The sequence below is a fragment of the Alosa alosa genome, chromosome 15 (genome assembly GCF_017589495.1).
Source record: "Alosa alosa isolate M-15738 ecotype Scorff River chromosome 15, AALO_Geno_1.1, whole genome shotgun sequence".
NCBI classification, from domain to species: domain Eukaryota; kingdom Metazoa; phylum Chordata; class Actinopteri; order Clupeiformes; family Clupeidae; genus Alosa; species Alosa alosa.
The window spans coordinates 7710133-7736584 of record NC_063203.1 but is presented as its reverse complement, the minus strand read 5'-3'; the positions used below and the strand labels follow the sequence as shown (position 1 = coordinate 7736584).

General features: G+C 45.0%; 1 protein-coding gene across 1 annotated transcript in view; it reads left to right on the top strand.

Moving 5' to 3' along the window:
- Positions 1 to 26452, top strand: part of brip1 (BRCA1 interacting helicase 1) — a 70710-nt gene that overhangs the window by 32774 nt on the left and 11484 nt on the right. The window contains 6 exon segments of the mRNA XM_048265551.1: positions 1309 to 2196; positions 4453 to 5019; positions 6054 to 6139; positions 7584 to 7647; positions 8866 to 9084; positions 11125 to 11288. Coding sequence (XP_048121508.1) covers positions 1309 to 2196; positions 4453 to 5019; positions 6054 to 6139; positions 7584 to 7647; positions 8866 to 9084; positions 11125 to 11288 — 1988 coding nt within the window.

Genomic DNA, 26452 nt, shown 5'->3' with positions numbered 1-26452 from the left:
TTGGGAAGCTCTTTGTGTGTGTGTGTGTGTGTGTGTGTGTGTGTGTGTGTGTGTGTGTGTGTGTGTGTGACAGAGAGAGATGGGTCTCAACTCAGCTAATAAGACATTTGCATGATGCTCAATATACGAGGCAGTGAGACCCTTTGTTTAGTGACGAAGAGGATGATGACTATCACTGTGGTTGTGATGGCGATTAGGAAGATGATAAAGATGTTGATGATGAGGGTGATGATGATGTAGGGCTAAAGGAGGGTGTGTGTATGATGTGTGTGTGTGTGTGTGTGTGTGGGGGTCATTACTCCTCTCCCTACTCTTGAGGCGCTCTGCTTGACTGACCTGTGGCCTCAGCAGATGTTGGACTGTTGCTGTTAATTAAGGCCCCCTGACCTTTATTTGTGCTAGATTAAGCGTGAGCGCTGCCGCTCGCTCGGGACATCTGGGGGAGGAGTGGCACATGAGGCCTCCAGCAGTATGTCCTACACCACCCTAACCCCCACCCAAACCCCCCACTTGCCCTCGCCCCAACCCCAAACTTGGCTAGGCTAAGTCAGCCTGTCACGTTGAATTGACTTGCCATATCAACTCCACTTTGAATCGGTGTTGTGTTAGCCCAATGTTGACTTTTCCGCTATGCAGCTACTTGCCAAAACGAGAAAATAAAACTTCATGAGTCTTAGTTATTTGGTTACTCTTTCACGCGTCTGCTGAGAACAACTAGATCGCCACACAAATAGAACTTGAAAGTTTCAGATGTTGGATAGAAACGTAGCCTAAACTTGCTTACTATTACTTTCAACGATAGCGTACGAACTACTTACGGAATGATATGAAAGACGTGATTCATAGCTCAAAATCCATTGCCACTGTCATATTTTTGCAGTTGTCATTATAGCAAAGATCCTTGATTACTGACCAAGATAGAGCAATGTAATTTGTTCGCTCCACTTCAACACTGTCTGGTTATAGGCTGCAAAATGATTGGACCGTCGAACATTGGGAAGTTAAATTGAACGGAACTTGCAATGGAACTTGTGAACTTCTGCAGCGTTCTGAGAATCTGTATAATAGGCTAATGATGGGCTGCTTTCAAAATAGTTATAAAAAGCATTGTTTAGTTTTGGCCTTGAAAAAATATGTCTGGCCAATATTTTTGTTTCATATACCAGCCACTTTGGCTAGTAGGCCAAAAAGTTGATATCAACCCCTGTGTGTGTGTGTGTGTGTGTGTGTGTGTGTGTGTGTGTGTGTGTGTGTGTGTGTGTGTGTGTGTGTGTGTGTGTGTGTGTGTGTGTGTGTGTCTTTTGACAGGTGACCAGAAGGGCTCGCGTCCTCCGTTGACTCCCCTGGCAATAGGTGAGAAGGGCAACCAGACCCCGAGGCAGGGCACCCCAAAGCCCCTCCACCAGTTCTTCACCTTGACCCCCATCAGCGCTCGCTTCAAGGCCCCCATCTTTCACCCCAAGAGCAGCAGCAATCCCACATCCGACCCCACAAAGCCCAGCGCCACCTATAGGTCGTGTGCAGAAGAAGAGACCTCACCACCACTGACCACCCCACATGTACAGGCCAAGTCCCCTAACCCTCTCCCTACTATTGAACTGACTGCGTCCCCAGTAAAGGCCCCCCCTTGCCCCATACCCGCAGAGGCGGCCAGTCTCTCAGGTCCTGCAGTGGACGCTGATGGGGAGGGAGAGGAGGAGGAGGAAGAGAAGGAGGAGGACCAGACCGTCTTCTACAGTCCGGAGCTGTTTGGAGATGAGGAAGATGATGCTGCTGGGGACGACGAGGATGATGAGGACTGCGTTGTGGTGGTGCCGGAGGAAGAACCTCCGCAGACGACTGAAGGGAGGCCTCAGAATGGCATCCCAGAATCCTCTGTGGCAGCCACAGCCCTTGGACTTTCAGAGGAGCCATTTGGCTCAGTGGAACTCGGGAGAAGCAGCCGTGCTACTACTGCTTGTGGCCAGCAGGGCAGCGCCACGTGCACAGACTCAAAGAACAGGACCGGGCAAGGGCTGGCAGAGGAGAGGTCAGCGTTGTGCAGCAGCAGGAGAGCAGGTAGTGAGAAGGACACCACAGGTCAGATGTCAGAGCAGAGACAAACGCAGCAGCAGCAGCAACAGACTCAGGGCAGACAGGCAGGCAGCAGGTCACGCAGGCTCTCCAGGTCTAGGCAGAAAGGGTCATCTTCCTCAGGTAAACTCACCAGCTACTTCTCCCTTATCCCACAGACACAGGTCTCTGAAGTGGTCACCATAGATGACTAGGAGCAGCACAGGGGCACTGGTCAGTCAGTCCACTGCAGCAGGCAGGAGTGATATACAGCTCATAATGAATGTGGGAATGGAAAAGTGAATGCGTGGAACATGGATAATGCTTAATGGTCTCGTTATGTGGTGTGACAGAGCCGCGCATGTATCACTAATGAACGCGTTTCACTCCCCCCACACGCACACGCGCAACCCCCCCTCCCAAAACAGTTTTAGATGCACAGTTGTGATTTCCCTTTTCAAAATCATTAAAACGAAACGGTGAAGCGCTCAGGCTCTCTTCCCTTTCCTCGAAAGGCGAGAAGAGGAGGCCAGGGTCGTGGATTGTTTTTAATGAGCTGTGCTGTTATGTGGATTATATGCGTGGGGGGATGTGGGGCGGTAGGGTGCCATAACACGGCTGGCTTCACATGATTGCATTTAGGCCCGATGCTGCTCGTTCTCTCTCTCTCTCTCTCTCTCTGTCTCACGCTCTCTCCGTCTTATCCCATCTTATTCTTTTTTCTTTTTTTTTTTTAATCAAAATGTGTATGTGTGTGTGTGTGTGTGTGTGTGTGTGTGTGTGCATGCTGTGAAAGCCGTGCCAAGCCATAAACACTCACAGGAAGCTTCCCACCATCCATCTTGCCAGCTCTGAGAGTGTAGCCGATCACGCTGATTGCATTCAGGCCCTCGGTAATTGTCATTTTTGCTCATAAACCACTCGAATAGATGGTTGTCGTTTGCGGGCCAGCTCCATCTGCGTAGCAACTGTGCGTGTGTTGATAGCGGGGCAAAGGGCATCGGAAGGTGACAGCAGGTCCCTCGTGTGCGGCTGAGCAAGATCTGGCCGATGTCTCTCTGGCTCTGTCCCTTCAGTCTCAAGGCCAGTTCCTGAGCCCACACTGACGCGCTGTACTTATGCTCTCTGGGACACTTTTGTCTCTTCTTTTTTTTTCTTTCTTTCTTATGATTTCAGTGAGTAGGAGTGAGGAAAGGGGAGAAAAGAGAGGGATAGGAGAAAGAAGGATGGTTCTATGTCTCTTCTGTCAGCAGTAGAAAAACATGATGCAGATTTTACTTTTGTCTTATTCGAAATGCATTTTGAAGATGACAAAATATTTTCAAAATCTCTCTCCGGTGATTTCTTCAGCCCTTCTAAAATACTGTGTATGAAATGGCCAAGGATCATGTTTGTGTACTGTGTCCCCATGTCTGGTTTATTATCAAGGTTTCTCTCGTTGGTAAAATTATTCATGTATTGTGTGTTTCGTACAACACTGTCTGAGATTGTTTTGAATAAATAATGTCATCAGCACTTTGTCCATCACCACTCAACCCTGTGGAGGTCCCTGCTAATGGCTTTCATTACCAATAAACAAAAGAGAACCTGTGTGTGTGTGTGTGTGTGTGTGTGTGTGTGTGTGTGTGTGTGTGTGTGTGTGTGTGTGTGTGTGTGTGTGTGTGTGTGTGTGTGTGTGTGTGTGTGTGTTCGGATAGTCCGATCTGCATTACCATGATTTTTTAAGGGGGCTTGTGTGCTCATTGTCGGGAGTAGTTGCTCTCCCCCGGTTGATCTAATTTACGGCAGAGAGGGGAGGAGGAGGGCCCAGGCAAATTAAGCACCATTAGCCTGACAAGATTTGTCTCATTAGAGCAGAGCTCTCCAAAGCTGCTAGTGTCGCTAATGTTTGGGCTACTGAAGGGGGTTTGGAGGAGCACATTCAATTAAACCTCATCCTTCTTCATCTGCCCACCCCCCTCACACACACGCACATACACACACACTCACACCAATGTAAGAGGAAGGAAGTGCATTCGTTACTGTAATTGCGCCGGCCATTAATATCAATATGACGAAGCGGCGCCAGTGTAAATGGAAGGGACGCTTGTCCCATCTTTTAGATGTCCTAACAAGCTGCTGCCACGCAAGATGGCGGGTGAAAGAAGGGGGGGGGGTAAAACAGCTGGAACAAGTCCCAGTCAAATTCCATTTGTTCCCCCCACAGCCTAATTAAATTAGCTTCATTTTGACCCCTGTTTACCCTTGTGGTTTTAGCGACACTAATGCAAATGTTTACCTCCTCCGTCTCTCTGCGCCTGTCTCGTCCGCTCAGAGCCTCTCTGCCGTGATGTTGGGCTCGAGGAGTTTAATCCTGATGAACAAGGTGCAATCGTATTGGGCTTTCTTCTCTATCGGCAGGTCACGGCGCTGGAGAGGGTTTGGACACAGCAGGCGACGCCAAGGCGGAGATTCAGGGCAGACGGCGTGGAAGAGGCAGGGGCACGACAAAGCGGCCTGTGTCTCCACACACACTCACCCAGACTCAGCCACTGGCGACGTGCAGGGCAGTGACCGCCATGTGTACGTCCAGAACAGGGTGTGAGAGCCAGAGAAGTGTTCGAGCAGGGAGCGGCCAAGGTTGTGAAGCACCAACCAAAGGCAAACAGCCCAGCGTGTTCTGCCAGCAGTACAGCAGGAGCCTGCCCAAGGTGGCAGTGCCCGCAGTGCCAAAGACCTCCAGAAGGAGGAAGGCAGGAAAGGCCTCAGCTGTGCCCCCCTTGCAGGGTCAGGAGGAGGGTGAGATGGCCTCGCTGAAGGGACGGGGGGATTTAGAGAGGGCCCGTGCAGGCCCGCCAATAGTGGGGTTTGAGATCGTCACCCCTCCTCAACAGAGTAGACTTGCCTCTCTTGTGCAGACTGCAGAGGGAGAAGGCAACAAGCGAGAGGAGGAGGAGGAGAGATGCCCCACCGAGTCAGCTCAGACAGGTAGGAGTGCTGCAGCAGTCTGGAGCAGCTGGTACGGAATCAGGCACAGAGGCTTTTATGGAGAGCGGTTTCCTGGACAGGGCTTTGCTAAGCCTAGTCCTAATCAGGAAGAAGAGAACTTGAACAGGAGATCTATGAATATTTCCCTAATAAAGGGGTTTTAGTTTAGGGCTAGGCTTAATGCATGTCCAGGGAACCGGCCTGTTTTAAAAACTGTCTTGCAAACTGATTAAAATTTTCCTGATATTGTAGGCTATTGACACACGGTCATTACAGTCCCAGCAGGTTGCTTGAGATATGGGTTCATAGGCTCCCGAATTATGGCTCAAAAATATTGGATCATGGTGTTGTGCCGTGATATTTTCTCATATTAAATAGTGTGTCACTGCAGCAGGACAAAAAAAACGTTTGGGAAGCACTGTTTAATGTTATATATGCATTTCATAATTGTCTGTTTGCATTGAAGACTACCATGATTAGATATTTGCTAGCACTGAATACTGTAGACCAGCCTTTTTTAGAATGTTTATATCTGCCACTTGTTTGTATTTGAGTTAAATGCAAGTGTATGCATCTGAGTCAGTGTGTGTGTGTCTTCAATGATGTGCTGCTGATGATTGTTGACATGTGAGTCCTTGAGGGCTGCCTGTGTGTGTGTGTGTGTGTGTGTGTGTGTGTGTGAGGGTGATGTGGAGTTGAAGTTCAGGCTCTGGTGTGACTGAAGTCCTCCATCCACGCTGCCATGTCAAAGACACCCCTCCCCATCCAGAAACACCTCTCTCGTGCACACACACACACATACACTCTAACACACCCAGCTTTGTCACAGAGATAGTTTGTCTGCAGTATCCAGTCCTGCGCCTCAAGCCTGTCTTCTTTGCCAGGCCATGCTGAGACACATATTCTCTCCACACACACACACAAACACACACCAGTCCACTTCTCTCTTCTCTTCCCTCAGGTCCCTAAAGGGCACAAGTGCCGCTGAATCGGTCTCATCTGAGATGTTTTAACGTTTTCCTCTTCCTGTTTAGAGTCCTTAGGAATCAAAGTTCAGAGGTCACGCCGGAATCGCAAGGGAGCCCAGACAGGAAGAGGCAGCCATCAGCCCGAGAGGGAGGTGAGTCCTGGACAGTGTGTTTCAGGGCTTAAATTTCACTGCGGGTATTGTGCATAATTTGTTCAAGTCCCGCAACTCTAGCCATCATAATGCGAGAAATTCCAGCATATGTTATTGAATGTGTGTGTGTGTGTTGTCTGTATGCTACTGTGACCTTGAATTTCAATAAAGTATATCTATCTATCTATCTATCTATCTATCTATCTATCTACACTTTTACAGCCTGTCTGATGACGTTAATATAATCGTGAAGTGGCGTGAATGCGGTGCTATTGACCGGACGGATCAACTACCGAGTTGAATTGAACATAGCCTCATGCAGACGCAGACACACACACACACACAGAGAGAGAGAGAGAACCACTTTGCGCTTACGCAAATAGGCTACGCAACCATGGCAAACTTTTACATCTGGAAAGAGCTCCTTGGTAACTATCCTGCTAGCTCAGGTCATGTCAACACTTGATCCCAGAAAGATTGTCTTCGACTTGTTAGTTTTTTGAACATTTATTTTATCTAATGACATAGAAAACATAATGAATTGCATCCACATATCCTTATGCACTATGCACAACTTTTATTCACTAGCGACCAGGGAAGCCTAAAACCGTCAGGCTGAAGGGAGGCTAATTAGTCTCACATATTTCTTAAAGTGACAGGCACTCAATTACACCTACTCATCACCCATAGATATATATACTGACAATGTATATATATCTATGCTCATCACCAATGTGCACTCAATTAGACCTACACACCACATTAAATATATGCCTAAGTGTTATAGTTTAAACGTCAATATGAAGCTTTCAAATGACTAAGTATGTTTAGCATGTAACATGCCTTACATTAAAAAAACATTATTAACTAAATACACTCTATATGAATTTAACATTGTGTGTATGGAGAGAGTCAAGCAGAATCTTGGATGTCCACTGTTGTGAATGATCCCACTACAGTATATATTACTGATGACATCAGGGTGGTGGGGGGCCCAAAATCAAACACTTTTTTTAAAAAGTATCAAAGAAGTATCAAAATCGCACTTCTTGACTTGGTATCAACCCCCCCCCCCCCCAATTGTGTAAATCCCCCCTACATGAATAACCTAAGGGGGGAATTCCCCCCTTTTTTGAAAAATGAATTTTAAGCCCTGGTGTTTACAGACAGGTGGCCAGAAGGTTTAGGTTCAGTACACCTCCAAGGTCCTCTCATATCCATGTAATGGCTGAAGGAAGAGAAGCTCTCCCCTACTTTTGTGTTATTCACAAAGGAAGCCTTTCGTTCTATGGTAGTGGGACCCAAGGGGACAGATCAGTGATAAATGTACACATATAGGTTGCATTGTCAGATATGAAACTATAAACACTCAACAAATATAAACAAATGTTTTTCGGTGTCTTGTTTGAAAGAGATTGACTTGGGTCTTTCTCTGTCCCCCCAGGCTCCGTGTATGAGTGGCCTGCACTGTTCTGTTTGCGATCAGGAGCTGCTCTCTCTTGCGAAAGGTAAACTCTCCACCGTGCTTACCGACACACAGAGCCACTGGCTCCGGTGAGATGTGTGGTGAGGCTAATCCCCGCTGTCAAGCACCTTTTCTGGAGAGCATTCGGAGCGTGACGGTTTTGCCGCGCACCACTGCTAAGTGCAAAACCATGCGTGCTTTGATCAGTTGCAGGCTGGCTGACTTGGACTAAAGCAGGTGGAAAATTAGAGCCTTCTCCAGAAATTGATCTGTGTGTGCTTCCTGGATATTACTGGTTGGATGTGAGAAGTGGCAGGAAGGCTTATTTTTGGATCTGGCCTCAAATCTCAAACAGCACGAGTCAATTTTTACATTTGAGTAAAATGAAATTCAATACAATATAATATTATTTATGTACACAAAGTTCAATATACACTGTATTACACTGTAAAATTTACACAAGAAATGTCAAATGATGTACTTCTGTGTTTCAGCTGCTATAGGTGTATCATAATGGTTGAGCTGAACCACAGTTAGTGAAACCTTTCTTGACTACATTTTTAATTCCTTAAAGCTACATTGTGTAATTTGGCTGGATTCTTAGCAAAACTCCATGTTTGTTTGTTTTTTTTTTTTTCAAAAATATGTACTCATTCATGTGTATGTTACTTCCACCAACAAATCAAATTATTCTGGTAAGCATAGAATCTGAATCATAGAATACATGTTTCGGCCTCGGTTTCATACCTTAAATTCTAGCTCAGCCTTTCGCATTTGTCGGTCACTTACCGAAAGACAGAGTTGTGCTCGTGGCTGCTGGGAAACCCTTAATCTCTAACTCTTCTTACGGTGATAGAAGACCACGTTAGCATTATCTTGAACTACATATCTTGTACTGTATTATTGAATATTGTTAGCACGGATAAGTTGCTTGCTGAATATAAACCAAAATAACAAATCTATATCAACATTATTTATCTTGCATGAAGTATATGAGCTATAGTTTCACAGACTAAATTACTAAATGCAATTTACAATTATTTTTCTAAAATAACCTCATTACAAGAAGGAATACTCGATAAAGTTGTGTATGACTTGTAACGTCAGCTAGGACATTTATGGTGTGGCTTCCGTAGCTAGTAAATTATGCTTGGAGAGGGAGCTAGAGTCTGTTGCAATATACCAGCTCACCGCTAGATAGGAGAAGAAAGCAGCACATTGGCCACATATGGATGTGTTGTTTGCTGTCGGTGTGTTGCAGGCGTGCTGTGTAGCATTGTGTGCGAGCAAGAGCCCGTGGTCAGCCTGTGGAGGAGCTCCAGGTGGGCCGGCCGAGCTCCAGCCCTCTGCCCCTGCCCCTGCCCGGCAGCCATCCAGCTCAGCAGGGCTCAGGACCCGGAGAGCCCCCTGCTGCTGCAGGTGGAGAACATCGCCGCCCTGCAGGGCCTGCAGAGAACACTACTGCCCTACACAGACACAGGTAACCTAAATGCAGCATTATTTATGTATGAGTCTATGAAATATTGATGTATGTGTGAGTGTGTGTACTGTATATATTTGTTTGTTACCTATGTATGGTAACATATATGCAGGGGTGAAAGTAGTTTTTATTTCTTGGTGGTACTATCATATAAAGTCATAATGCGCACGCAGAGCCCGCGCCGAAAATTTCACTTAGCCTAATTATTTATTATTTATTTACTTGTTTATTTACTGTATTATAGTCTACTTATCAAGCATTCACTAGGACTTCTTATCACTCTAGTATCACCCTTTAACCCACCTGTATCTGTTTTTGATTATGAATAAATTGCAAACACTTAATTTCAACCTTTATTTATTTATTTAGCCTAGTTACTCTGCTCGCTCCCTACTTCCAATCGTTTTTTTTTTTATATAGGCTACTGTATATCATGAAACACGTTTCTTTGAGTCATCATGTCTTTTTATTTGGGAGACTGCAACATACTTCTGTCCGCTAAAACACTTTCATTATTGCTGCGCAAGATCTGGTTAAGCCGTACACGCACTGTCTGTCTCTTGTCTCTCCAGCAAAACACTGCACACATAAAAGCAGAATAGGCTATTTAAACATCAACATATTTTTCTTTAGCCTGTATGGTTTTTTTTATTTGGGAGACTTTCCAAAAAACGTCCGTCTGCTAAAACACTTTGGATACCAGTGCACGTTGGCGCAATTACTGTAGGCTACTGTACGCGCGCTATAGCTTGCTCGTTGTCTGTCCAGCTGCACGGGAGGTTTAGACACGATTCAGTTCAGAACAATGTATATGAAATATATTTTGGGGGAAACGTGTTGCTTCTGGTAATTTGACGTTAGCAGTTGTGTTGTCATGCTGAAAGTGCTATATTTTTCAGAGACAGTATAGTTTTCTTTCCGGTACGGCGTACCCTCTCCAAATATTTTAGTGGTACTCCGTACCGGCCAGTACCAGCTTACTTTCACCCCTGCATATATGCCAACAATACAATGTATTACAGCAAAACATAAAACATTGTAGATGAAAAAATATTCCTTAGTTAAGAGCCAAATGTACAATTGGAATGAGAGTATGTATGAATCTCACACCGTCCCAGGCAGTGTGTGTGTTTTGGGGTGTGCGGGCGCGGGGTTGAAGAGGCCCTCTCTAAAGGCAGTGCCATTAGCTTTAAGTAAAACTCCCACCGAAAGCTAAGAAAACACAGCTGTCCCAGCCACATCAGCCTGAGAAAGGTAGGCTGGCTCCCTGCCAAAGAAGTGACTGGCAAGATTAATGCAAGATGGAGGCGATGGAGAGGAGGAGTAGGAGGGAGGCCTTGTTGGAGTCATTTAAGAAAAAGAAAAACACCGGTAACCCCTTTTTTAGCGTTTCTGTAGCAATGTCTAATTGTGCTCTCCTCCTCTGCTGCCTCACATGCAGGGAGAGCTCACTGGAAACACGAGCTTCAGAATGATAGTACCACTGACTCGATCAAAAGCACACACACACACACACACACACACACACACACACACACACACACACACACACACACACACACAAACAAAACACCCACGCAGCACTTAAGAGTCTGTCTCTCCCTAGTTCCTCTTGGTGATTCATGTGGATACACAGCTGTCCTCATTAACATCAAGAGCTGAAAAGCACCTCAGAATTATCACACTTTTCCCCGGATTAAGGTGTTTGTCTTTCCAGCGGCAGCCTGCCACTATTCCCCGTGTGGGCACGCCGGCTCAGCTTTGAAGCCCCTGGCTCTCCAGTGCCGGGTTGTTGCACGTGAAATGGGGCGTACGCACACCACTTCGCTCTTGCTATTCTTTTTCCGTTCTTGTTGTTTTTTCTCCCCTTTGCCCCTCACGCCCATCCCATCCCCCGGTCCGTCTTCCAGCTGTAATGACTGCCGATATCTTCCCCATCTTCCCTGTTCTGAATACACGCACACACACACACACAGTCAGTCAGTCAGTCTTTCTCCGATGCATTCGCACACACGCGCCTGTTTTCTTTTCTCTACGCAGGCGTGCAGGCGGGCCCGTGTGTGTATAATGCACGGTGGGATCCGGCCGAGTGCTCGGTGACGCTGCTGCTGCAGTGCCAGGGCTGCACCTCCCTCCGGCCCTTGGGACCTTTCTCCGCCTCAGCCGCCCTCGTCCAGCATCCCAGGGAGCCTGGCCAAGACCAGGTGACACACGTGCGCGCACATCACACACACACACTCATATACCCATGCTGTTGTGGCACACATATATGGTCAATCACATTCACACATTTACATGTTGATAATTAATGCATAAATATATATATTTTATATATATATAATTTCATTAACTTGTAAAAGGCATCATGTAAATAAAACTGGGAGTTAGAAAACTGCCTCTGTATACTGTATTTCAGCAGTAGTAATAACCACTGTAGGCACGCAATATAAAGGGATCTAGTCAAAGAATCAAGTACCGGGGACAATATCTTGAACAGTTTGCTCAAAACGTTTTTGACAACAAACACGCATACGTAATCCACTTCTGGGCCCGTATTCACCAAGAATTTTAAGGCTAAAAGTAGTTCCTAACTGTCGAATTTAGGAGAAACTCCTAAAAATAATGGGCGTATCACTCGTAACTTTTTTTTTTTCACTAATAGTAATTCATGAAGCATTTTAGCCCTAAAAGTAGCACCTAAGTCTGGGACAGCTTACAGATTAATTTAAAAAATGTTCCAAAGATACAATTCGTATGTTTCATTAGGCTACTAGGCTATTTGTTTTGTCTTACTCTTTATTCATTTAGGCTATTTATTCAGTTATTCATCATCTTCGTCCTTTGCATTACTTGTGTAGCACACACATTCTCAGAGCAGTTACCTGTCACTCGTCATCGTAGGGGAGGTTTTTGGAATCATTCCCGCGTTACAATCATCAGCCAATCAAGGTGGTCACTTCAGTCAAGCTTGTGTATAAGTAATGACGTCATCCATAGCAACGAAAACTCACTCTTAGTTTAGCAGTTGTACTTTTCCTTACTAAGACGTCGTTCATCAGAGGAACGCAATGTCAGAGTTGATGTCCGACGCACAGGGATATGACAAAATAAACAAGCCTTTTACATTGTGTTTTTTAGACAGTTTTTTAGACGTAATGTCCTTGTGTACCAGAGGGGAGGGATTAGGGGGAGTTCACCTATTCACCTCTATTAACATTCGGGTCAAGGCTGGGCATGTGTGGAGCCCACTAGTCAGTTACAGTAGAACGATCAATATCAGCCCCGTAATCTGTCTCACAAGCGAGAGGATTAATGCAATGTCCAACTTTTTTGAATTAAAAACCTTATTGACCAGATTGCCGCCCCTTAAGCCACAAGCTGGACATGGCCACCTGATGGTGAGGTTTGGGGTCTGAGTTAGAGTTAGACTCTTTCTTTTCTTCCTTCCTTCCTTCCTTTATCTGGGCCTGACAAAGAATCGTAAGATTAAAAGTAGCTCCTATTTAGGGGTAACTGCTAAAAATAATGGGCATGAGCTGATTTCTTTTTAATTACGTATTCTTAACTAGGAGTAATACAAAGCTTTTTAGTGATAAAACCCTTACAACAATTAAATGATTGCGGCATATTTACAGCAAACTTGTGGGTGATTTGTGGGAAACAAATGAGTTCACTAGAAAATATTGCCAGAAGTTTGCCAGTGTTGGCCGCTAGAGGCAAACATCTGGCAACAATGAGAAGTTTGCCACTAGTGGCAAATGTGTTCGCCAGTGATTTGCCACCACATTTAGCCAATAATAGCAAACTTCCAGTGAACTTCTGGTGACAGACGTAATTTGCATGTGACATTGCTGCAAATTTGTTGCAACATTGAATGAATGAATGAAACCTTTATTGCCCCAAAGGGGGAATTTGTCTTGCCAAAAGTTAACCACAATTGTTTGCCAGAAACCTAATTTGCATGTAAAAATATGACCTTGCCGCAAATTTGTATCAACTGTTCGCCAGAAACCTGAAATTTCTGTAAGTTCCTAAGTCTGGGAGAGCTTAAAAGTAGTTGAGGACTCCTAACTCACCAAGATTAATTCACAAAAGTCAGAAAGCAGCAGCAATGTTTTGAAATACACATGCAGAGTCACTTACAAAATATCTCAATCACGAGGGAACAATTCCATAGCTTTTAAGGGATGCCACCAACAACAATCAAAGCCGTTCGTTATTGAAATGTAAACTAAACTGTAGCTACTTCCTGTCTACGCAAACCTATCATGATGCAGATGTGATTTATAGACCTACACAGATAGTATCAATCCGAGGTGTATTCTGTTACTGTTTCATTTGACGTCTTTATCTCTCGTCCTTCCCGGTTACCTACAGTACTCATGCAGCACATGTCTGCTCAACAGCACAGACCTGTCACTCATTGGCCACTCACACAGTTACAGTAACTACAGGCAAGCTTGTGCATGACAATAGATGTCAACCCTAGCAATGGACCTGTTATCTTATCCCTGGAGTTGTCATTTTCCCTTACTAAAAGTTGGTTTCAGCAGCTTTGTGAATTAGCTTTCAGAGAAAACTCTTAGTTAAAAACTTCGATTTAGTACTCTTAGCAGTACAATTAAATGCTTTGTGAATACAGGCCCTCTTTTCCCTTCTTTTGAGATTATGAAAAAGATCACTTGAGTACAGTTACAAAGCGGTTTTGTTGAAGCATTTTCAGTTTAAATTATCTCTACAGAACAGATAGATAGATACATACATACATACATAAATACATACACACACACACACACACACACACACACACACACACACACACACACACACTTACTTTTATTCATCCCCGCAGGGGAAATTCAGATGTCCAGCAGCCGTGTGTTGTCTACCAACAAGCATTCACACTGCAATACACTCATAAAAAACAGTTAATAAAATAAAAACAATCCCAAAAACAAGCTACTATCATTAGTAGTCAATAATTAATACAAACAAGCTACTATCATTAGTAGTAAATGATAAGGAACACATTTATCCCCAAGGTTACGGCTAATTAATGCAGTAAAAAAAAGGGTGCAAAAATATCAACACAATGAGAACATGGAAAGAAGCAGAGAGAGATGTTCAGTATTCAATAACGGTAATATTTACCTAAATATTTCAATCTAAATACCACTCCATCATATTTATCCAGGATCACATGATCTTTGAATCAACCTGAGCAGAATTTGGGAAAAACTGAAGGTATGTCGTAATTGTTGCATCCCTATTCTAAAAGGGACTTGGCCTTCCATGACCTTGTTGCTTCCTCATCATTCTGCTGTTGTTGTTTTTAAAATGTAGCCCTAAGCCTGTGGGTTTTTTTTTTTTTTTTCCTTGGCCATATCGGCATCATGTCCTGCTAAACCCCCCCACCACCACCACCACACCCCCACTTCATCACAACACCACCGTTAGCGTTAGCCCTTTGTTGTGAGTGCTGCATAGGGATCCCCGACGCCTTAGACGCTGCCCAACGCGGCCCCACTCGTGCAGTGGCTTAAAGCACACATTAAACAATCACTGAGGCCAAGCAGACGTTTAGCTGGGCTTTTTTTTGTGAAGACCCCTCTCTCTCTCCTCTGCATACTGGCCCCATTAGAAGAAAAGGGGGCAGTGAGGGGGTTTTATGGCCGAATCCATAATTACAAAAGGATCATTTCCTCGCATGAAAAAAAGCAGACATCTTCACGCTTGGCTGAATATAGAATGTGATCGTGTATAGAGGTTAGAGGTTTTTAATTTGAACGCTGTACTTGGATTAAACAAAGAAAGGCTTGAAGATGCACCCCTGTCATTGGACTGACACCAAATTCATAAATTAGTGGATCTGAATAGAGATACAGTAATTCTTGTACAAAAAAAAATGTTTAACCGGTTAATATAATCATTAAAGGAAAAAAAAAACTTTGTTGTATTGGAACTATTTTTTACTTTCACATATGGAATATAACTCAAATGACATGGTTAAATACATTAGATGTGTAGCAATAAAACAGAAAGAGCAACATGATAGATACACGCTGAATACAGTATCTATAGCAAAACATGTAAATGCTAAATACAGTATCTATAGCAAAGTTATTTCAATAATGCTTTGACTATGACAACCATCAATACAATGCTCTATGAACACAATCGTAATACATTTTAAAGGTCAAAAGGACCTCATAAACTGCTTTGATCTTTTATTGTCAGGAAAGAAATATACTTCCTTCAGCCTAAACTTTTATGCAGACATGTATTACGACGTATTCCTAAAAATAAAGCTTTCATTAAACAGTCGTCTCTACAAGTGTTTGTTTTCTAATTGAAATAATATTGCACAATAGAAATCACTCAAAATGATAGTCTTCAACAACACAAATCAAACTTTTTCGAATTGAGTGAGGGCTGAGCTTATTGGATTTTTGTTTGGATGCCTGCGTTTATGGAGCAGCCTTGAGTTTGGCGAGCGTGTGGCAGCATTTCTTTAGCCCAGTGGCCTCATGGTTGGCCTCATGGCTGCTGACCACCTGGCCCTCATCACCCCCTTGTCATGGAAGCTGTGAACAGAATCTTAGCTTTGTCCGAGGCGCAAGGGGTTGTTTTTGTGATGTGTCCGAGTTGTTTTGGGTTGGGGAGGCAGCCTCCAGCATGAACAGTGTCGGTGGTGGTGGTGGTGGCCAGGTGGCAGCCAGGGTGACAACATGACAGCCGATGAGCAACAGCGCTTGCTAATGGGGTGAGTGGGGTCAGGGAGAAGGTTCAGGGAGGGGTGGATGATCGACGAGTTGACACGCAGAGCATGTCACAAGCTGAGGATGGTTTTTGAAAGATCAGGCGCTGAGCTACTGTCTAATTAAATGCTGCTAATCTTTATGGCGTGTAATCTGTCTGTTATACTTGCTGTCTTGTCTTGGCATGGATGGAGGTTTCTGCAGGTTGGAGCGGAAGAAAAAAATCAATTATCGATTAAGGAATCACCCCCCCGGGGAAGTAAACCCCTTAATCTGGCATTAAACGATTCGTGAGCAGACAATCGTTTTAGTTGGATAATATGTAGGCTCAATAGTTGGATAATATTTGGCTCAATAGTCAGGTTATATGTGTAAATCCAGTTGACACGAAGAGTATAATTCAGAATTATGCAGTCGTTAATCAAGAATATTGATGTTCACCAATGCCACAACAGTATTGTTGCAGTTGATGATCATGCGCTTTTTAAAGCCTACCATAGTGACTTTTCCCCAAATAAATCTTAAGAATACGGCTAGAAAAACTACTGTAAATGACTCTGGATTACAAGGAGGGACTGATCGCCTTAAGTTGCTCAGAATCTCCTACTAGCCGTCTATGTGCACAGCTGCCAGATCTTGGCTTGGGTTATAGTTTTGGAGCCCCTCGGACAATAAACCCAGATTTCTTTCATGGGTTTAATGGGAATTAGACACCTAATCTGCCTATCTGCCTCCGTTAAGTAGGCTGCTTTAAGTTTAGGCATTCCCCTGTTTGGGCTCATTTTATGTTGTTTTACCCAAAGCCTTTAAAACGGTGGTCGTCACTAAATTGTGAGCCTTTATTAGCCAGACCATATGCTGCTAAGCTTCCATTGGTTTGCAGTATGTCCGTCAAGTAATTGTTTGATCATGATTACAGGTATTGATGGGTATTTGTGTCATGATAAGTTAGGCCTGTGTGTCTGTGAAGGCTGGTTTTAAGTTGTTGTTTAGCTCAACTGACTGTCAAGCAATCACTTTTTATAATTGCTTTCATCAACTCGACATCTAAAATGAATGCAAACCAAACTATAACTGTTGAACGAAAGAAGTAGGAATTTAACCGGTAGTTAAAGTTAAGTTTGTTGCTATTCCTGTGCCATTGCCATGTCTGTGAATGATGTGGGTGATTTATCACAAGACATGTTCATACATACTTTTTTTCCGATCTACTTCAAGTTTTTCGGCCAACATGTCCTAATACTCCATATTCCACTGCATAGCATTCCTTTACCTAAACGTAATCTCATGATAGCCAGGAGGCTATTTGAGACTGTTTAAATCAATAAATAACTGCTGAGTTTTAATGCGTGTCAAGTGTTAGCCGTAGGAGACCCTTTCGCTGGCATGTCGAGATTGGTTGGTTCGATAAATTCTCACCGCTATGTCCATTTGGGAAATAATTGATTTCCTTATTACAAGAGAGTCATTATCCTGTACCAGTCGATTAATACAATTAAACAACCCTGCAGACACATTCCCTAAGTCACGGTAAACTCATCACTTCATATTAGTCAATCAATATCATTGACTTTTTCATAGATATGTGGCTTTGTTCAGTTAGTCACTTTCTGTGGAGCTCTGTGTCTCTGTCATTGGCCAAATGGATTATGAGTTTTACTCCGTGCCAGATCAATAGACCTTGAATCAATAACGTTTAAGTATTTCTTTTTGTCTTCTATCTCTACTGTACTATGATTAATCCAAGGTGTATGAAGTGACAGCACAAGACATTAACTGATGCAGTCACCACCAGTAAGGAGACCCAATGCCTGTTTCACTCCTGTGACAAGTGCTAGTCTTTCCAGCATGTGATAAAATTAATGATCATCTGTGCAACAGTGGTATTGGAAGTGAAATCTTGCATTTAGTCAACAGAGCACTCCTTATCTGCCAGACAGTGTCGCTGTAAATCTGGAGCATCTCAGGCCAGATGATACATCTGATAGACTCCAGCTATTCCACTGTACTGAAACAGTGAATGTCACAAATTACACAGCACAGCACATGGCATCCACTGTTCTGTGGTCCTTACAGGACCGTAACGCAACTTCTGAATTCCCCTTTTCATCAATGTTGTTCAGCGTATTGGGTACCCATTTAGCACTAAGAAGGGACCCAGTTAATCAGAAAGCGGTTGGAAAGGGTCATGTTTCTACTTGTGACGGCAATACCCAGACATGCATTGGCAAGAGACTAACTTTAGAGAGAACAGAGAAACATTTTAAGTTTGTGTAGCATCAAAATGAGTTTGAAGTTGTTGTTTTCAGGCAAATTACCTACATTGTGTTGCTTTAAGGCATGCAGAGCTCTTTGTGCATCACAGCACATTACATCACTCTTGTGTGAACATGTGCTTTTGATTTTAGGGAGTCAATCTCATATCTTTCTCTCTCTGTTCTCCCTTTTTCTCTTTTTCTTCCTGTCTCTCTGCTCTCTCTCTTTCTGGTCCAAAGGCCTGAGAAGTTCAGATCTAGGCAGGACCAAAGCCTCTTGCTCTGGACATCTATCACTGTGGCCTATCAGTCGACCAGTCGGATTACCTAAAGTATGCTGGCCCAATGTGAACCCCATACCTCACGCCTCCTCTGCAGGAGTCGGGTATATTCCTCCATCAGTACTCGACTCAGGGTGGCAAACAACCCAGGGGTTCGCATTGGCTTTGGGGCAAAAAACCCACCCCGAGAGGAGGAGAGACTGCCTGGGGGGTGTCAGATGATGGCTCGGGGCAGATTAATCCTCTGAGCCAGCTGGTAAATCAGCCTTAGTGAGTGCTGTCTGTGGAGCTTCCAGCCGTCAGGCCTCTCGTCGATCTGATTTGCTGCTGCCTGGACACTGTAGACAGCTTTGTAGATTGTGTGATGCAGTGTCTCGCTCGCCGTACCATAAATCCCATAGGCGCCTTGATTCCACTTCCTCATTCCTCTCGTGTCTTTGTTTTCCTTCCATCTCTGTTGATTTTCGTTTGGCTTTGTTGTCACCACTGTACATGTTTTGATGTTACGTTATTAGTCTGTCGCCATCTCAACCCTTCCATTTGGCTGTGGCTTTAAGTGATGTGCATGTCAGGCAAGGCCAGTGTGTACAGTCTCTTTGTTCTGATGCACAAGTTGGAGCATTTGCCTCCGAACCTCAAGGTCTGTTTACAACTCAACAGCTCAGGAAGAGACACCATGCACAAAAACCGCATTAAATGTGTGGGGAAACAAGCAGCCTTTTAACTTCAGCCCACGCTAATTATCACTCCGAGAAAGCGGTAAGATGCTGGGTAAGATAAAATAAGATGAATTGGACTTCATATTGATTCAGACAGATAGCTTCTATCGGAGTCACGCTTTTCGCCAAATGCTTGCTCTTATTTTGCTCTGAGGTCTGTGTTGAGGTGCAGACTGACCCCCTCGGCTGAGAGCATAAAGCCTCGCCGTCAGGGCTGATTTGCAGCTCTAGACAGATTGACCAGGTCATGTATGTCTGCATGCATTTTTTTTTTTGTTTCTGGCATCTCAGCACTTACAAAATGCAGTGGGAAAATATGTCTACATTCCTCGCATATGAATGAGCTGTTGGTTCAATCTCTTGATAAGAGAATGTCCCTCACATATTTGACTTTCGTGTTAGATTCAGCATGCTGTGTAATTAGCGTGATGGGTGTACCCACAACATTTCAAATGTAAACGGGTGTGCTGGCTCCTGTTACACGGAGCACTAAGAGAACGCTCAACTGCACCCCCTGCTGGGCAGCCTGAGCACTAGCTGATGTGTCCACAGTGGAGAGCTCAGACTTTCCGAGATCAGATCAGATCCTTTGACAGATGTGTTAGGTAGTAAACGGTGCAAGAGATTCTGAAACGTCAAAAATTCCAATTTGGTGAAGGCGCGCCAACCCTCAGTTATTCCAGTTCTAAACTACACTGGCACCCCTCCTGCCTGCCAGCCTGTGTGATTAGTTTGTCTGTGGACACTTCCCACTGGCTAACACTCTAGCTCCAGAACATCAGGCAAGCCCTACCTTTCCGGAGGGATGCCAATAAGGGCTTGATTTATCAGTCAGGGAAAGTTGCGTGGAAACAAAAAGCTGTGATTTTAATGTGTGTAAGTAGGTTTAAGTGTGTGTGTGTGTGTGTGTGTCAGTCAGTTCACTTTTGCTGTAATGTAGGTGGTCCCTGCCTTTGTAAATATTAAAAGTGCTGAAACGCGTTGTGTCAAAACATACAGGGCTTGAGGAGCAGTGCTAATGAATGGGGGCCACATGTGAGGTGCCACGACCGTTTGTTTAAGGAAATGAGTCTTGTTGACAGACGACGGCCTTAATGTGCAGGCCAGAACAATTCTGCCCTAGAGGACACACACATATATATACACATGCATACATTTAGCATTCAAGGAACGTCTGTGTGTGTGTGTGTGTATATGAGAGAGAGAGAGTGTGTGAGAGCGCGTGTTGCCTGAACAGCCCTTCATCCATGCCCCCGGGGTTGTAGGGAAGCTATTGGAGCTTCTCCAAGTGCCAGCCAAAGAGTGTAGGCTTGTTGAGAGCTGACAGACAGGGCATGTTAAAGACAGGAGTTAAGTGAATAATACATGCCCCACACACACACACACACACACACACACACACACACACACACACACACACACACACTCCGCGCCTGCCCTGACTCATCACACACTCAACAACAGCCTGGCAGGTCCCGTCATGGGAAAGGCAGCTATTTATTCAGTCCTCTTTGTACAGCTTCGTTCCCGTAGTCTTTAATCCTCTGTGTAGATCAGCGCACACACTCCGCATCTATACCTTCCTCCTCAAACAGAGTCAAAGGCCACTTAAGTGTGCATACTAATGCATGAATGCTTGGATGTATGTTTTTTATAAGTGTGCTGTATGTTTACATGTGCTATGATGCATATTCTAGTCCCAAAACACAAACCTTTGGTAACAGACTGACAATCTTTCACCAGACTTATGATGTAGCATGACTTTCTGAGTTGCTACCTGAATGAAGGTAATCACGCTTAGTGTGGTGTTTTATATGCCATTGGGTGTTCCTAGCTGTCATGGGAACTGTTTATTTAGGGCATAGCTGCTGCAGAGGAGACGGTGGCGGTGTAGTTGTAGCCGGGCCTGGACCTGCAGAGAGAGAGAGAGAGAGGGAGAGCTGCTGACTGTGGAGAGGTGAGGAGAGATGAGTCCCAGCCTCATCACACTCACCTGAGCTCCTCTTTCAGTAAGCCATCAATCACACACACACATACACACACACACACACACACACACTAACACACGCTCATACATATACAGACACACACACACTCATACACAGACAGAGACACATTCTCTCTTCACACACACACACGCACACACACACACACATACACGTACGCACATACACTGATACATAACGGGACACACACATACAGACACATACACTGACAGACACACACAGTCACACTTATGTCTCACCATTTCACTTTCTGCCTAGGGACCGGGACTCACATGCACCATGACTTGGTGGGATTTGTCTTTTTCTTAGAATCAGTTAATCTCCCCCTCTCCCCTCTATTTTGTTCGTAAGCAGACACTAGTGACTGCCACTGGTACATCTCATCTGAAAAGTGACATTTTAAAGTCTTTTTATAATTAATGACAGCCTTGAGACGTAGGCTGCGTTAAGGGGGAGCGAATCCATTTTCATCCTTAATGTGCACAGAGAGAGAGAGAGACGTGGTGAGAGCATTACACACTCATTACAGATGTCCCCCTGCACTCACGCTGACAGATCAGGGATGTAGCGCGGTTTCAGGGGGACCCCCTGGCCCTGCTGTCACCTCCCCTCTCTCTCTCTCTCTCTCTCTCTCTCTGTCTCTCTTTCTCTCTCTCTCTCTCTCTCTCTCTCTCTCTCTCTCTCTCTCTCTCTCTCTCCCTCTCCTCATTCCAACGTGCTTAGACGGTCACTCCCGTCACAATACCGGTTCAGCCCCAAAGTCAGGCTACAGCCACACTATTCCACTTTCGTTGTGTGTTTTGTTTTAAATACGTTCTTCATTCACACGGGACACCTGGACAGTAGGCGGGGCACCTGAGCCGTGGCTCACATGACCATTCACACAATTTGTCAGCACTGTAAAATGCAGAATTTAACTGCACTACAGATGCTTCCAAAAGACAGCAAAGCCAGTAAAGCTTGTATTTCTGTCTCCACCACTGGCAGGCTGGAAGTGGAAGTCGAAGTGAGTCATGGAGCATCAAGAAGCATCAGACTGACCAGGTCCAGTCAAGAAGGGAACATGGGGTTCTCTTCATCAGATTCGTCCACAAATGAATATGGAGCCGACAGCGTTTTCAAATCGTTTCAGGAGCTAGAAAACGCCGGAATACTGTAGATGAGAGGCTGCTGAAAACATAGCAGAAGTATTTCAGATTCAAACAAAAACAGAATAGTGTGGATATTCGCCTTAGAAAATTGATATTATAGCCCACCCCCATCCTCCCCTCCTTACCTCCCCTTCCCCCAGTAATGGATAGGGGAACAAAGGCAATTGACTTTTGCGTGTCTCTTTTCCCCCCATCTACTCAGGCTGCATAAAGGAGCTCGACTCTCAGGCTTGTGTGCCCTGCCAGGCAAGGGATTAAGTGTGTGAAAGGCAGCGGGGGTGATGGTGGTGGGTAGGGAGTAGAGACTAGGACAGGGGTGTGTGTTGTCAGTGCAGGTGTCGCTCTGCAAACTGTGAGGAGTTGCGCTTGGCAAAGATCCAGTGTGCCACTCACGCACTCTCTCTCTCTCTCCCTCTCTCTTCTTCTCTCTCTCTCTCTCTCTCTCTCTCTTCTTCTCTCTCTCTCTCTCTCTCTCTCTCTCTCTCTCTCTCTCTTCTTCTCTCTCTCTCTCTCTCTCTCTCTCTCTCTCTCTCTCTCTCTCTCTCAAACACACACACACCTCCCCAGCCATGGCCCTGCGTGTCAGCATACAATGGCCTCCAGGGGACATCTAGACAATAGTGAGCATGCGAAGGAACCGGGAGAACACCTCCAAAGCAAACAGTGGCGTTCTCGCTCTCGCGCCCGCCACTGAACACTTTTATGCCCCCTTTGTGTGTGTGTGTCCTGGCTCCTCTCTATATCTCTCTGTTCTCCCTCTTAAGCGGCGGCAATTTCAGAAGCACACCGCCATGCGTCTACCCACAACAGGTGTCACATGAAGCGCTCGTCTGATGTTTTGTCTGCAGTTGCGCCTCGTAAGCGTATTTACTTTTCCCTTTCTATCCCTTCTTTTCTATTCTTTTCAGTTTTCACCTCCCATTCCCACCCCACATTAGGCGACAGAGAGGAGTGTTTCCAATCAGAGCCCCAGCACAGCAGTGTTTTAATATCCCACAGGAAGGCGCTGGCCGCTCTATTCTCAGGGTGATGCGTGCGTGCGTGTGTGTGTGTGTGGGATGGGGTTTCAGCCGGCTTTGTGACGCTGGACAAATTGACACCACTTTGGTCTCTTCTGCATGTGTTTGCTTTCGTTCAGCACTGACCACAGTCTTTTATGTGCGCAAGGAGCTTTGGCTTTTATTCCAGGCCTTGCTTATATTATGAATGAGTATTGAATTAGATCTTAGGTCATTGTTTTTGAATGAGGCAATAGAAGTATTATATAGCAGACTGTAAGTTACACCCTCTGACCAGTAGATGGCAGTCTACACTGTAGTACTATTAACTGCATCTCACTGGGTGGAAATTGTTCTTTCTGTGTCAGTTGGTGCTCTGTTGTATGCAGCTTTAGTCATGTCCAACAGTGCCGATAGTCTGTTGTTTTATTTTATTCTACACATAACCAGTCTTCATATTTCTCTTTTAGATGTTCAGCGATTTCCCTTCTCGTCTAGCCTGGCGAATGTAGGGTCTGGGCACTCACCGTTCGCAGTGCTCAGTCCGAGGGGCGGGATAATCAGTTGTCTTTCAAATTCCCTCTGCACGCAATAGGATATTTGTTTTCAAGTAGCAGGGAATTCAAGCCAAACCGTTGCAACTCTGCCATCAATCATTATGTTAAGCCCACCAAACGACTCTATACACGATTTCAATGTCCTGATTAAGTTTCGATTTCTGGAGCTCACAAGCCAACGGAGAGTTGCTAGACTAGCCCTGGCAGCAAATGTAATTTTCTGCCGCTAGGGGCGCGTCTAGATTTCTTGGCTACTTCTCGTCAACATATTTCTGCTTTCTGCTCTTCTCCGATTATAACAGCGTCAATTATCCTCCCCAGCCTTTTGGCCCTTACGTGTCATGCATGAAGAGGTGTCCATAAGGTCATGCCACAGTTTGGTCTCTACTTAAGTCTGCCCTTGTGAGCTCAATCCTCAGCTGCTTGTGATATCATGACCGGAGCCAAATGGATGAACCCAAGCTAGGCTGCTTCATAGAGAAGCCTCCTCCTGAACACGTCGTTTTCCGTTGTTTTTCACACTCCTGTCCCTGTTTTGCGCCTTTTGACATAAATGCGCATGAATAAGATACCGCTACGCTAGTGGACACTGCTCACTGCTATGGTGTTTCTCAATCATGTGTTGTGTGAGCATCAGAGTGAACTGCTGTGTGTTCAGCAGTGTGTCAGCAGTGACTAGCATGAAGGCTGCAGGCTTTAAAGGAGAATTTTGGAGATTTTTCACATAGATTTCTGTATCTCGAAGTCACCAAGTACTATCGGTACAAAAAATCCCGGGGAAAACGGTTCTACCTAGCTTGAGTTTTTTTTGCGGCAAACAGCTAGAGCTGCCAGGAGGCTACAGTGCTACTCTGGCAACATGAACATCTCCAGAAACAGTGAAAAATTGTCTGAGTACAATAGAAACACAATAGAAACAGTAGAGTTTTCCTTTAAGCTGTAAATGCTGGAGAGGTTTTCATATCATTATGCTTATATTTATATTATTTATAAATTTTATAATTATTTATTAATTTATTTATATAAATTTATATTTATATATATTTTGACCTTTGGTTGTGGTCGGCGTTCACAGTAACTATTGTAAGTAAGACCACCACGCTTGTGGCGCCGCCAGATTCCTCGGACACAAACCCCCACATGCTTGGTTTTCTCCAGTCATTCTTTGTTGAAACCCTGTTCCAACTGGCTCACTGTCAGGAGCAGGAGGATGCAGTATGCCAGGGATCGCAGCGAGCAAAGGAAAACATATCGGTAATTATTTCAAGTGTAACCTCTTAACCTCTGCCACTGTGGAGAGCCGTACATCACGCCAGAGGCGGCTTAGGGCTGGAGCGGCGGAGCCCCAGAGTTGCTGATAATGAGATGGCAAACAGGATTATTGACACAGACACAAAGGGAGGAGCATTAGCAGGAGGTTCTCAGCCAGCTGTGTGAACAGACCATACATGCACTTACCTACAGCCGCACTGGGAGGTGCTCTATAGAGACAACAGACGCCAGAAAGGGGAAGAAAGGGGCTCCTTGACCCTCTCCAAGGGCTCCTAGACAGAGCCTCCTCTTAACATACCAGCCAACTGGACCGAGTAAACATGCCCTGCCAACAGCCGCGTAATGTACAGCTGACTTCTGTCGAGACTGTAAGAAGCTTCTACCCAAGTTACAACAATGGCAATAAATCTTATATTCAATCGTTTTTCATTCCTGACATGGCTTTAATATTTGTGTGCTAGTTCAAGTGTATAACTTCTGTGTTGAATAAATCTCTTGTCCCTTTTCTCATGTGGCAGTGGCTGTTAGCACCGTAACACTCTCCTTGTTGTACACCCAATTAGATTAATTTTACGTCAGGGTGATGCTTATGAAGATGTAATGAGCTTGTAACCAATCAGGGCTAGAATTTATTCACTATTAGCCAGTACTGGTACAGGCCCGTGTAAAGTCGCTACAGTTGTTTTGGAAAGGCCTGTGTGCCTCAGACTTGGTCTTAGTTCTGTAATACTCTGCATATTTGTTATCCTGCATCGGCAGTCTAGTCATAGCCCTGTGTGTTAGAAATGGCTTTAAAAAAGAAGTTCACTGTGTCACGATAGTCGGTTAATTGGCTTTTCGTCCATGACCCACTTTTTTTTGTGGGGCCAGCAACTCAGGCCTGGGCTCCCCCATTGTGCTCCCCTGGTCATGTGTCCAATTACCAACTGGAGCCAAGAACCTTGGTGGGGGGATGGGTGAGGACCGAGTCCTCTGATTGAAGTGCTGTGTCTAATTACCCCTCGCTAGTTGGCGACGAGGTGCCGAGGCGTTGGTGACGTGCTCATCCTGCCCCGTCGAGCCCTGTCCACTCTGTTGAGTATCACAGGCACCAGTCACGGACCCATCGTGATCTGCGCCTGCTGTCTTCATAGACAGAGGGCGCTGTCGACCAACACACACCCCCGCCATTCTCCAGACCAAATGCCAGCGTGGGCGTTAGCTCACAAACAACCCTTGAGTCTTTTGTCTTACCGTTGTTTGCACTTATTTTTGACTGGGGGGGGGGGGGGGTAAATGCTTGCTTTTCAACAAAATGTGAAGCAACAGCTCTTGTTGGAAGTTGAGCCTGTCTTGATCTGCTGAGCGAGCACAGCACTGTTAAGACAGCCA